Source organism: Pavona decussata, unplaced genomic scaffold, assembly GCF_977016875.1.
Source record: "Pavona decussata unplaced genomic scaffold, jaPavDecu1.1 SCAFFOLD_130, whole genome shotgun sequence".
Taxonomy (NCBI): Eukaryota; Metazoa; Cnidaria; class Anthozoa; order Scleractinia; family Agariciidae; genus Pavona; species Pavona decussata.
Genome location: NW_028145544.1, coordinates 2,094,037 through 2,106,850, shown reverse-complemented (window position 1 = coordinate 2,106,850; position 12,814 = coordinate 2,094,037). Strand labels below are relative to the sequence as shown.

General features: G+C 39.0%; 2 protein-coding genes across 2 annotated transcripts; both read right to left on the bottom strand.

Annotated features, from left to right (window-relative positions):
* Positions 1 to 1,627: 1,627 nt before the first annotated feature.
* Positions 1,628 to 3,726, bottom strand: LOC146468620 (uncharacterized). The gene is made up of 2 exons (XM_085124255.1): positions 3,627 to 3,726; positions 1,628 to 3,028 (listed from the first exon to the last, which is right to left on the bottom strand). The coding sequence occupies exon 2, from the start codon at positions 2,967 to 2,969 to the stop codon at positions 1,734 to 1,736; it is 1,236 nt and encodes a 411-aa protein (XP_084980381.1). The 5' UTR covers positions 2,970 to 3,028; positions 3,627 to 3,726; the 3' UTR covers positions 1,628 to 1,733.
* LOC146468619 (uncharacterized) lies at positions 3,110 to 8,667 on the bottom strand. The gene is made up of 3 exons (XM_085124256.1): positions 7,920 to 8,667; positions 6,870 to 6,924; positions 3,110 to 5,370 (listed from the first exon to the last, which is right to left on the bottom strand). The coding sequence occupies exons 1-3, from the start codon at positions 8,250 to 8,252 to the stop codon at positions 4,922 to 4,924; spliced, it is 837 nt and encodes a 278-aa protein (XP_084980382.1). The 5' UTR covers positions 8,253 to 8,667; the 3' UTR covers positions 3,110 to 4,921.
* Between the last annotated feature and the right edge of the window lie 4,147 nt (positions 8,668 to 12,814).

The following is a 12,814-nucleotide window of genomic DNA, read 5'->3' as shown; positions in this document are numbered from 1 at the left end:
GTAGAGAGGAAATGCACGAAGAGGTTATTGTCTCATGAACAACGGTTTTTGTTTTTCGAATTATGTTTTTTTTCCTGTACTAACCAATAGTGAGGAAGCTTGCACCAGATGTGGTTAACATCATTGTCTTGAAGTAAATACAACACGGTTGTCCTCTTTTTCTCAATTTTCTTCATTTTCGATTATTGGGAAAAAGTGTTCCTTTAGACCAACTTCCTCTACATAACTAGCTGAACTGCTGCACTGAGTTAATTTAAACTTTTCACTTTCGTAAGGAAGAGAATGAAAAGTAAAATTCACTTGGACTGAGAAATTTTGGAATTAAATTTGTACTAGAAAAATGGAATAATTTATGTCAGGCCCAACAACATGCTCTCAATTTTTCAATATGGGGCACAGACGATACGTAAATAAACTTGAATCCAACAACAAAAAATGCAAAAGCAGGCTTTGTTTTAGAGAGAAAAGCAAGAAAGTCATCGCTTTGTGTTGGAGTCTTTTATGTACAAAGCTAAATACGTAGGTTTTGCCCTTTCTGTTAATTACACTCAGAACGATTTTACACTGCGCGTGAATGATTGTATAACAATATGCAAAACATACGTGTCAAACTATAATTTTATTTCCCATATAGAAAACAAAAATACGTACAAAAGTTGGAAAAAATGCATAAGGTGGGAAGCCTAAAGAGAAAACATAGGTATGCATGTCTGTCTTCCTTTTTACACACTGAATTAAGAGTAAGATGGAAATAAAACAAAAAATTTATGCAAATGCTATAGTTCCTGTTGTGAAAATGACGGATAAGGTTAAGGAGGAAGTGATTTTTTACAAGTTGCTACCGTTCAATTTTTAAGATTTAGTTCAAAAAGGGAAAACGATTTCAAGTAAAATTTACTTGACACTGATGATAGATTCCGCGCAGGTTGTCGAAACGTCAGTCAATGTCACCTCAAGCAATCCTTCTCAGGACTACACTCACCCGAAAATACGGAGAGAACTCAAGAAAACGTTGAACTCATGGTTGAAACTACGGAGGGAAATCAAGAAAACGTTGAACTCATGGTTGAAACTACGGAGGGAAATCAAGAAAACCTTGAACTCATGGTTGGAACTATGAATAGAAATCAAGAAAACGGTGAATTCATGGTTGAAACTACGGAGGGAACTCAAGAAAAACGGTGAACTCATGGTTGAAACTACGGAGGGAAATCAAGAAAACCTTGAACTCATGGTTGAAACTACGGAGGGAAATCAAGAAAACGTTGAACTCATGGTTGAAACTACGGAGGGAAATCAAGAAAACCTTGAACTCATGGTTGAAACTATGGAGGGAAATCAAGAAAACCTTGAACTCATGGTTGAAACTACGGAGGGAACTCAAAAAAAACGGTGAACTCATGGTTGGAACTACGGAGGGAAATCAAGAAAACGGTGAACTCATGGTTGAAACTACGGAGGGAAATCAAGAAAACGGTGAGTTGGCTACCGTAAAAGAGATTCGGGTGCTGACGTTTCGAGTATTAGCCCTTCGTTAAACCGAAGTGTATTTACCTTTATTTGTCAACTCGTTTGATAAATGAAACATTCGTTTCTTCTCCCCACTGACGCAGCACCATAGATGTAAATCCTGAATTGATACTCCGCCACCAAAAGAAAGGATGGTGAAATTCAAACCTAGTGAGCGTCCTCGCAGTTTATTGTGTTCTTTCATCGATGGACTTATACATAGTTTAAAAAGTTTCCTTAATAAAATTCAATAAAAGTTGAGCCTTCATTATGTTAACTCCCACGCCAAAATGAGTTCCATCAATACTTCGAACGCCTCTGGTCAAGCTGAAAGTGTCAAATACTGGAATACCATAGTCTGTGAGATATTTTTCCATATCTTCATTAAAACGTTCGATACGGTCATCATACGAAGGTGTGTTATAATTTGTATCTCGTAAACTTCCAGTGGCGTGAGTTGAAAGCCACAAGATGTACGGCCACTTAGCGCCATATGATTTCTTTAATTCTAAGACAGGCTCCAACATTTCCCTCTGCACGTTTTGTGGGTTCAAGCTATCGTGCAGCCCTAGCCCAATAGCAATTATAACTTTGTCTTTTTGCAAATGCCTTCGAACTGTTGCTAGTAGATTCATTGCGTCGTACGTGCTGTAGAATTCCTTGAAGACAATGTCAAATTTGTAGTTCCCTTCACAAAATGACTGATTCTTCTCATGTGGGATGCTGTTAACAGTTTTTGTGTGACACGTAGATGGTCCTGCATCCACAAATTGCATAAAACCTTTGCAATTTTCTGTCTCATTTCTGTTAAGGTCTTCCCTAAGGCTTCCTTTCTCGTAGTCATTTGTAAATAAAATCATCAATGCGTTGAAGAGATGCCGAACTAGAGAATCACCGACTAAAATGAGCCTAAAAATCTTCTTTGACATTAGACTGCAAGCTTCTTTACTAGAGAACTTGGTGAATGTACAACCGTTGAGTGGCGTCCAATCGTACATTTCGGCCGAGATTTCGTGTCTGAAGTCAGTGCAGTGATGGCAAGTGCAGAAGTCACCTCCAACTCCACAGAGTTTCGTCTTATGGTTGCAACAAGGCGCTAAGCCCGTGACGTCACAGATGGCAGCGAGTTGATAGCCAAATCGTGAAGACGTATGAGAGAATGGCCACCCACCACAGCGCAAATCATTTCTGTGAAGTACCATTGGCAATCTACGTTTCTTTCGAATCTCAATCTCCTGATTAGCTTGTCGCGTTTCATCAGCTGGGGTGACATCTCTACGTTTGATCCACTGAGCATTTCTCATATGGCTCAACACGCCGTTGCACATATTGCTTTGATTGGTCACTTGCTTGTGTAAAACTGGATTACTGTTTATAGTTGACGTTTGCTTTGAATTTGCAAGAAATCGCTTGTATTTATGTTGCATATCAGTTGAGGAGATGTTCCAATAAAGTACCATTCCTATGAGGCTTAAAGTGACTATAGCCGTCGAAGGAATAAATCCCAGGTACTGACGCACTGCATGCAGAAAAGAGAAGCATTAGAGCGAAGGTAGCTAAGATTACTCAATTTAGTTACAAAAGAAAAAGAGGTGTTGTTTTGTGAGCAAGATGAGCGTTCGGTTTATTTTTATCTTTCGATTTTTTCTCATCCAATAAATTCACTGATTTACTTCTTCAGTAAAGTTAACACTGAACCGAGAGATTAAACAGTTTGATTTGAAATAGAGCATGTACGTATTTTAACCATAAAGATTATTGTTTGAAGTAAGGTATATAGATGTTAACAATTTGATTATTAGTAATTTATGTTCATCCGCCTAAATATATCAGTTATATTACTGTATAGTAAAAAGCTCTACAGCGACAATGAAAACAGGAATTTTTCCAAGTCATTAAGTTCGATTTCAGTTCTTGTTAGGTACCCCCAGTTATTTTCTTGACTACAATATGGCCACTGTGAATCGCAACTTTTTTAATTTACCAATTAATATATCACATCATTCAAGAAACCCTTAATCATATCATTACCCAAGAACAAAACAAAATCGAAGAAAAGTTAGAGGCTGGTTCCGTTGGGTCAGGGTTTAAGTGGGCTGATTAAAGGCTTAAATTACCATGAAGTAGTGATTATATCTCGACTGAAAATACAACAACTTCAAACCTGTTGAAAAAAGGAGTCAGAACAAAGAGCAATACCTACGTTTGAGAAACCAAAGGAACTTTCTTTTACCAGGCATGTTTGGCGTTTTAAGATAAATTGTTTTCATTCTTTTTGCAGCTTCAAGAAACGAAAGAATTAACCTGCTTGTTTTATGTCACTTTAGCGGAAAACGGGTACCAAATGTTTTTAACGCTCTTAGCGGTTTTTAACAAGAGCTTAATCAAGATAATTGCAAGTACACTGTATCTCTAAAACGTTTTGCCATTAGAGCATGGATGTCGGATTACACAGAAATGAATCTGAACCCATGCATTGTTCGTCTGACAAAATAAAAACAAATCACCATTTACGAAAGGCTATATCATTTTCAGTGATGCAAACGAAGCGTTTCGATTGTTGACTTTTGATTTTGTGGCAATACACCCTGTAAACATACTGAGTCAACATATATATGATGAAATGATCTAATTTAGTCGTTGAAACTCCGTATTCTACAGTCGCAGATACGTTTGCTTGTGTAACCGATTATAAAAGCTGCTGTCTATGAGTAGTACCTTTCTTCAGTTTGTACGCTGTGTTAGTTGTTTTGCAATAATTCACCAAATGACTTTAAAAAAATCAGAACTTTAATATGGATTCTCTTGCGGTTCTTTCCTTTAGTTATCAGTAATATAGAACGGTTTTCAATTACGTGTCAAAGGTAATTGCGCGTTTGCTTTGGTTTTGCTTTTCTACGCTCTGTGATTGGTTAGAAAAAGTTGCGCCACTTTCTCAACCAATGAGAGGCAAAATGACTGACTAATCGTGATTTGGTCGCACGGGTTTTTTACCCGCGCTTGGCCCTAGTCACTGCTTCAAGTTCTGATTGGTTCATTGCGCTGTTGGAGACTCTGCTGGAGCGGTTTCCAATTGAGTGTCGTAAAACAAAAACCGAAGTAATTACTCTGGCCAATCACAGACGTAAACAACACAACGAGCCAATCAGAATTCGAAACAAATACATGTAACTGGCGCCAAGCGCGGTAAAACGCGTGCGGCGAAAACACGATTGTTGACCAATCACAGAGCGTAGTAATGCAAAACCAAAGCAAACGCGAAATTATTTTCGACACTCAATCAAAAACCGCTCTAACGTCTGTTCTAAATGGTTAGAGTGATAACTTTGCGTTTGGTTTTACGACGAACAAAATGAAACCTGCTCTAATCCCTCTTTTTAGATTTCTAGAAATCTTACATCTAACCGATATTTTACTTTATCTTACGATGAAGTCTACAATACATGATCTGGCCCGCATCATCGTTTGTTTTAATCTTCTTTGCGGACGGCAAAATACCCCTTATTTGTCCATCGGTCCCTCCTCCATCGCCAATCTCTGAAATTTCTTCCGCCGCCTTCCAGCGAAAGTCATCAAACCCAGAAAGGGCCCAGCCAAGGTCCTTATGTGAGGTACATTTCCATTGTGAGTCTGTGACAACACCATCAGAAAATGAGCCAACGACCGTGGAAGTGCCTCTGCGGGTTTTTGCTTCTATGGCAACCACTTGGGTGGTTTTGAGAATAGCGAAGTTGATCGCCAGCGGGAGCAGCCGAGGACAATGGATATTTCTAACTGGTACTGTTGAAATCATCAATGCTATCCTACCATCAGCGTAAATAGAAATCTCTTCGGAACAGCTGAAGCTTCCCATTATCAATTCTGCAAACAACGGGTGAAAATGGTATAATGAGACCTCAATGACTGGGTAATTAAACAGGGATACAACATGAAGCGCTAAGAAAAGTCGCGTATGAAAAATCAATGCAAAACTAAACTAAACGTAAAGAAAAAAAAGGAAAGAAGCCACTTATCAAGGAATGATCCACTGTACCGGATCAAATTCGTCATTATAACTTTTAGATCAGGTCGGAAATCAGGCGGTGTGCGTCACGAAATTCGACCAATCAGAATGCGTTATTTGGTCAGTAGTCTTCGCGCCCAAGAACATCAGCCTAGAGAGGTCCGCCTGTCGAAAATTTCATCGTTAACGAAGTCTGTGTCATTTTTTCCCGGTTGAAATTCGTTTCAAAGTTAGAGGAACAAATTGGCTTAATGCTGGTTAGGTTACTTTTTAACCTGAAGCATTTGTTCGCGTTTGTAGCCATTTCAAAGGTGACGACCTCGCGCCTGCCGCCATGTTGTTTTGGTCGTTGATTTACTGCATTTCTTTAGGCTAAAGCTAATTAATCTTACTGGGTTTGGCCGATACGTTTGCACGTTAAGCTAGCTTATCCTTTCTACTTTAGAATTTTCGGGGTCTACCCGGGTCTACCCCTTACGGTTTTTTCCTTGGAAGCCGTTGAACTAATAAAGTATCTATGAAGAGATCGTGTAAACCAAGTAGCTCAACTCCCGGGAAACCGACCGGAAACGCCTACGGGCAAATGTTATTACTCTACAAGAAATCTAAGAAGGAAATGTAGATCTCTTTCACCCGGAGATAAAAAAAAAGCAAACTAAAAATGAGCGAAAGCAATGAAAAATAGACTGCGAACAGTCGTACTTCAAGTTTTCCTTAGATCACGCACGCGAAGTGACAGTAAAATTATGCAAATCACAAAAATGAACTCGCGGCTCGCGGCCATCCATCGCGCGCTACAGAACTTAAGAGAAAGAGACCGCTCGACCGCTTGCGGTCTAAGTATATAAATAAAGAAGGGTCTATAAGCAGACGTTACGGCACATAACATTAGTATAAGAATAAACATAAAATTCTCGCCTTTGATTGTCTCCGAACAAGGAATAACTCAACAAAATCGCCTTGTGTATCCAACAAGAAGCATCTACGGCTACCACTAGACGGTTAAAATTTGCCAAATTGCTGGCTTTAGTGATAGTTTTTGGAAAAGGAAGCAAAGTTTGAATGCCCAGTTTCAGTGCGACTGTAAGTCGACCTAAGTCCTACATTCGGGGAGTTGTTTACTCGATCGTGACCAGAGGCAAATGAGGCATTTCCATATTTTTACCCAGCCCCCTTTGTGGGTCGTGACGCACACCCCTCTGGCCTGGTCGGAAATGTAAAGAGCCATTTTAAGAGGTATACAATTTCATCTTAATTTCCGTTCGATTTCAAATACGATTTCAACTCAAATTACGCGTGTCAGGAAGGGATGCTGGTGTAGAGTTACGACACGTCACCCTCTCGGGCCTAACCTCACCTGTTCCATTCTTCTTCACGGTATCTCTTATACGGTCGCACCTTGACTTAATATCCTACAATAAAAAATTGAAATATAGTTGAATCTTTTAAAACTATACTCTTGTTCCTTCAGACTACTGTACATGAGTCCGACTCATGTACAGTAGCAATGTTTGGTTGTAAGAGCGGCAGGATGGTTAATGCGCCAAGAAAGACCCTGGGATGAGCACGAGAAGAGCGTCCTCTGATTGGCTCCTTCCAAAATGTATTTGTTATCGACTGATATCCTACGAGCAAAGAAGGCGCGAATATATATTGAGAAATGAAATGGGAATAAATGCTTTTTTGAAAGAAGAAGGATCCTTTTGTTAAGTTAAATAGTCTTTTCAATCCTTTTACGTAATGAAACAATTACTATATCATATGCCGGACGATGTATTATTCTAGAAAGTGATACAGGCAAACTCCAGAAAAAAGAAATCCGAGTGTTCCTATCAGGAGTCGAACCTAAGACCTTCCGCTTACTAGTTCGGATGCTCTACCACTGAGCTACAGGAGACTCGTGGGAGCTGAGGCCATTAAACTAGGTTTATGGGACAAACATCCTGCATACTGCTAGGATTGGAATGTCGAACGTGTGGTATATGAAATAAATGTGATGGTGAATGAATGAGAATGATGTATTATTCTGTTATTTATTCTTGTCGTATACGGCAATTATTGAATTCCACGAATATTGATCTAATATGAACCCATAACAAGGTGTGTACCACGCATTTAGCTATCACTAGTTCATATGCCGCGATGAAATTGTGAGTGGAATAATTACTCTTATAACGGTCTCAACAACAGGATTAAATAACAACTACCCGAAGCAAGAGAGCTTTTTAACGGTGACGAATGATAAAAAACTGCTTTATCCCGAGTTAGTATATGATAGAGGTATATATTTACCCCAAAGATAGTTCAGAAGACATTCATTCTCTTGCCAAGAATCGATCGCGATGTTCATGAAATAATTGCTAAAGATTTCATTCATTTTATATATTTCAGTGTATTCTTCACGTACCTGAGTATTCTTCAGTTGTTGAAAAATCCATCCAGGTCCCCAAATAAGCATAGTTTGTGCAGAACACTCGTCTTCAAAGCCACAATTGTTCAGCTCACACTTTCCACCAAACGTACCTGGCCAAAAATTGTACGAAAAGCAAGAAGCATCTTGCTGACAGTCTTCGATGCAATGCAACCAATCCACATTTTCGGTTGTCTTGTACGCGAATCCAACCAAAGTCTTGTTAGTAAATGTAAACACTGCCTTGGAACTTGTCGGAAGAGAGACACCTAGTGTAAAGCTTAGTAGCGCTAATATTGAACGCTGTAGCCTAGCGGTACGAAACTGCATCCCAACTGTTTGAAATTCAGGTACTGTAAGTTGATTCTGTTTGGTTCTACTTGTTAAGACGTGTCTTTAATTTGACAAGGTTCATGCTGCCTCACGGTAATTCAGTATTATATATCGTACAGTTCTGTGATATCCACTGAATTTTAAACAAACGATACTAGCAACTGATTGACACCAGGTCCAATTTTCTTTTTATACGATTTGTTTAGTCCAATTCAGCACACTGAGAACACACAGAGCTCATTCCAGCACTAGAAATTTTCATATTATTTTGCTCCCATTTCGAAAGGTTGACGCCCGGTAAATCACCTCAAATCTACATTCATGACTTGGTTTTCATATTTTAGCAAACATACGACAAATTGCCGTGAATGTGTTTCATCCTTAAGGTATACACATTAACCAATAGGAAGTCAGCTTTTTGTGGTAAACAAACTATTCATCTTCACCTGGCTTCGAGATAATACAGTTTACTTTTTAGCTGTAATCTCACAATATGCTTCTGGAACTTTAATTACTCTTTATTTACACAGCTTGACTTCTTTATACCAAATGCTGCCGGTATAAAGAGAACCTCTTTGATAAAAACTCTATCGATCACAATAAATTTTGCGACAGACATTGATCTCCCTTTTTATTCCTCACAATTGCAGCATACAGGTTCAAAAGTAAGAGGAAAACAAAGCTAACAAATGAAAAGTGCTGCAAAATTGAATTTTGCATAATAGTGACGAAGGGCATTGACTTCTTAATTCATAAAAGCTTTCATTTCATTACATTACACATCTAGGATTTTATCCAAAAGTAGTAGACAAGTCATTATCTTTCTATAACCCAGGGATGCATGGGAGTGGAAGCGCTGACGGATTTTGCGATATATTTAAGAATTATTGGTCAGACGATAAACAGCGAACGAGTCCGTGTGAAATAATAATTTCATTAAAAACAACCGATAAATATTGCTAGATATTTGCTGGTTTCATTTTACAAGAAGGGCCAGTAGACGATTTTAATGGGCGCTATTTATCGGGCATGACATAATGGCTGATATCCCAGGCCGCCAAGCCAAACAAAACTCTGCAATTACATGAAACTGTCATCCTGGTTTTAATGAAATATCTTATACCCGTCCCCCCTCCCCCATAAACGCCATTCATGTTTTGGTATACCCAGTTCAATCCTGTGATTGCAGCAGTGAATAACGAAAAAAATTTGTTTCACTTGCAACAACTATAAGGGGAGAAGCAACGTTGCCTTAAAAGACAACAACACTTTTGTTTTATTTTTCCTTCTATCATAGGACTGGTTATAACAAAATTAAACAGTGCCAAAGGTACTCCCTGTTTGTTTGGATAATACCTCTTGAAAATGTCAATGAAATGTAAAGACAGACATCTAAGTAGAACAGAAACACGGAGTGCTGACCCCTTATTTCATACAACACCTTTTGCTAAGCCTTGCCTAATTGATCCACTCTACACCACCTCCCATAACCAAGAAATATTTCCCTAAACCCGCAGTGACCCACGCCAAGCAAAAATAAACAACAATAATGACTGGTCTCTAAGAACTTGCAGCTTGTCATGTACAGCAAAACAAAGTGACCACAAGAGCTGCTTGAAATAATTTTCTTTTATATGGTAATTCTCAAGGGTTTTATCCACAGCCTCAATAGTTAAACCGCAGGAAAGTACGTACTGCTCATAGTTTTCGTTTAAATACATAAAAAAACTGGATGCAGTTCATAAGGGTGTTAATTTCTCAAGAAACCGTGGTGCTGCGTCGGTTGGGAGTAGAAACGAATGTTTGGTTTCTCAACTGGAGATTCGGGTGCTGACGTTTACTCTGTTAGGAGAGAAAATCAATAGCTTACTGTAGTTGCTATAGTTGTGATGCTCTCGTTACTGAATAACGAATTGTACTATTGGATCTTTCAGCACGCGTAAAAACAAACCATATTTAGCCATGTTTAGTATTAAGCCATTCATATTTACTCGAATTGCCATTCATTTGTTCGCTTTAAGAGAATAACTTAATTGTTACTTATTTTGCTCGGCGAGGACGCCTCGATTTAAGGAAGGACGGATGTTACGAGAGATTTCGCGTTTCACTTTAATACGTTTAGCAAGCGCGTTTCAATAGCTTTGCATTTGGAATAGAATACATAATCAGGTGGTTACAATAGCTTTGAGATTTTGAATAGAATATTTAATCAACTTATATCTGGACACAAGAAGTGAACATTCTCGGTTGTATGGACAACCGTAGTGATTTGTGTGTCATCGTTCGATATTTTACTTGTTTTCGCTTTTGCTGCTTCATTTTTAGCTGTTTATCTTATGTACTTTTCGCTTATAATCATTCGTTTTCATTTCAAACCAGCATAGGGTTTTCAAAAAAAGAGTTCTTATTTTAATTTATTCTAGTCAACAGCTGGCTTGTACACGGGTAAGAGTTCATTGTACGTGGCTAATGTACTTTGCTCGATCACGCGAGGTCTTAACCTTTGTGCTATAATCTTACGAGTCAGCAATTCTTTTGATGTATGCTTAGTTTCCGCAATCAAAGTTCAGTTTCCTTTGTTACGGATATAGTCCGGAAAAGTACTCTCCTTATAGGGAACTCTCAACAATTACACGCACGTGAAAATAATATATTCGTAAGTGACTTTGTCTGTTGTACCCTCGTGCGATTACAACATGCAAGCGTCTTGAACAAAAGAAAGTACTTTAACCTTTTGTAATCAGTAAGTATATAAGCACTAGGCGTACAATTGTAAATCGGTTACATCGTGGTTACATTCAAGATAACGTCCTGTTTGCATCAAGGTTAGAAACGCGGTGCTGAATAAACCTATGCTGGATTGAAGAAGATTGTCTATTCTCTGCTGTTCGTCGAGTTCCAGTTGGCCAGATCCCTGTACCTAAGAGTTGTGACGAGCTCTGTCTTGCTAGCGAGCGAGTGCTCTCAAGCTAATTCCCCCCGTTATTGTCAAGTCGCCGTCGAAGTTCAAATTGTCTCTCCTGTGCGCTCAAGCAAGGAAAACTCCGTCGCCACAAGGAAAAACCCGTCGTCACAACTCTTCGTCTGAGTGAAGGACTAACGCTCGAAACGTCAGCACTCGAATCTCTTTAAGGTGGCCAATTTAGTTTTAGTTATCAACTCTGCGGATAAATTCATGGTTACAGTTCAGTATGGACAAAATTTTATCCCCCCCCCCCCACCCCCTCAAAAAAAATGTAAGGTAGATCTTCCGTCCCGTGACAAGTAAAGTTCGCTTAAAATATTCAGTTTTCTCTTCGTCCTTAAGTGTAACTCCTGTAAAAGTACATTTTACCAATTCATATTTAAACAGCTGGCAATCGAGCCAAAGTAGTTTAGAAAAACATATAACACTTCTCTGACAAAAAACATTTTTTTTTTCTTTTAAGCACACAGCATGCCGGTTTTTTTGATACATCAATGGTCAAACAGTTTTAATTAATGTATACCCTGTATACTGTTTACACAACTTTTCATTACAAGTCGGCTCCAAATGTCGTTTCTATTTCATCAGACATATTTTCAAGCTTTTTCACGGGACCATCAAGGTAGAGATGGGAATGGGGAGGGTTCAGGGAGAGGGGGGTGCAATCCCCTTACCCGCCTCCCGCTGCCCTTTTCTGTTGTTGTTTTTTTTTGTGTATGTGTGTTTTCTAACCATTTCCACCAATATTTCGATTCCAGTCACTCAGGAGAAGGGGTGAGGGGTAAGGACGAGACTTGGCGGGGTCGGAATGGGTTACTACACATATCAGACGGCTGTCTGTAATAGGAAGGCGGTGTTAGTAGTAAAGGGAACACTCCCGCACATAGAAATTAAATTTTAAATTATATACAGATACTCGTTAACTATGTACCTGTTTAAAATGTAATTGTTGCGGGAGAGAAGAGGAGAAAAACATTCAGATAGAAGAACGACGGGAAAAACGTTATCATACCTGTAGCGCTCAGAGTATTGATACCGTCAGTTGTTTTCAACCATAAGGGAACTTAATCAGCAGCGACGACGGAAACACCAACTAAAATATAACTTCATGTTATTTGAGCTACTTTGCGATTATTTAAACTTGTTCAACTTGTACAAAGAGGCTGGGCGAACCATCTAGGATCTATGAACTGAATTGGTAGGAACGGTACGATGTCGTGTGTTCAGGTTCTCCAAAAACATTGAATTTGGTCATTTCGCGTCGTTGTGCCGTCTCCGTTACGAGCGCTTTGCTGGAGGCCCAGGTCAACTCCTTAAAAACGATGAAGCTAAAACTGACATATTTTTTAAACCAATCCCCAAAGAACGGAAAAATTAATTCTATAATTTCCAATGTCCTTACCTCACGCCGAACGTTTGCATTTTGTGCCAACAAAAGCAAACATAAGTAGGCCATGATAGAAACTATAAACCTTGGAATGAAGCCGCAGATTCTTCGACATGATTCACAAGCTAAATGGCAGTTAAGAATAAACTCTACCAAGACCTCTAGCTCTGGAAAATTCTGTTGAAATAAACAAACTAGTCAGTAATA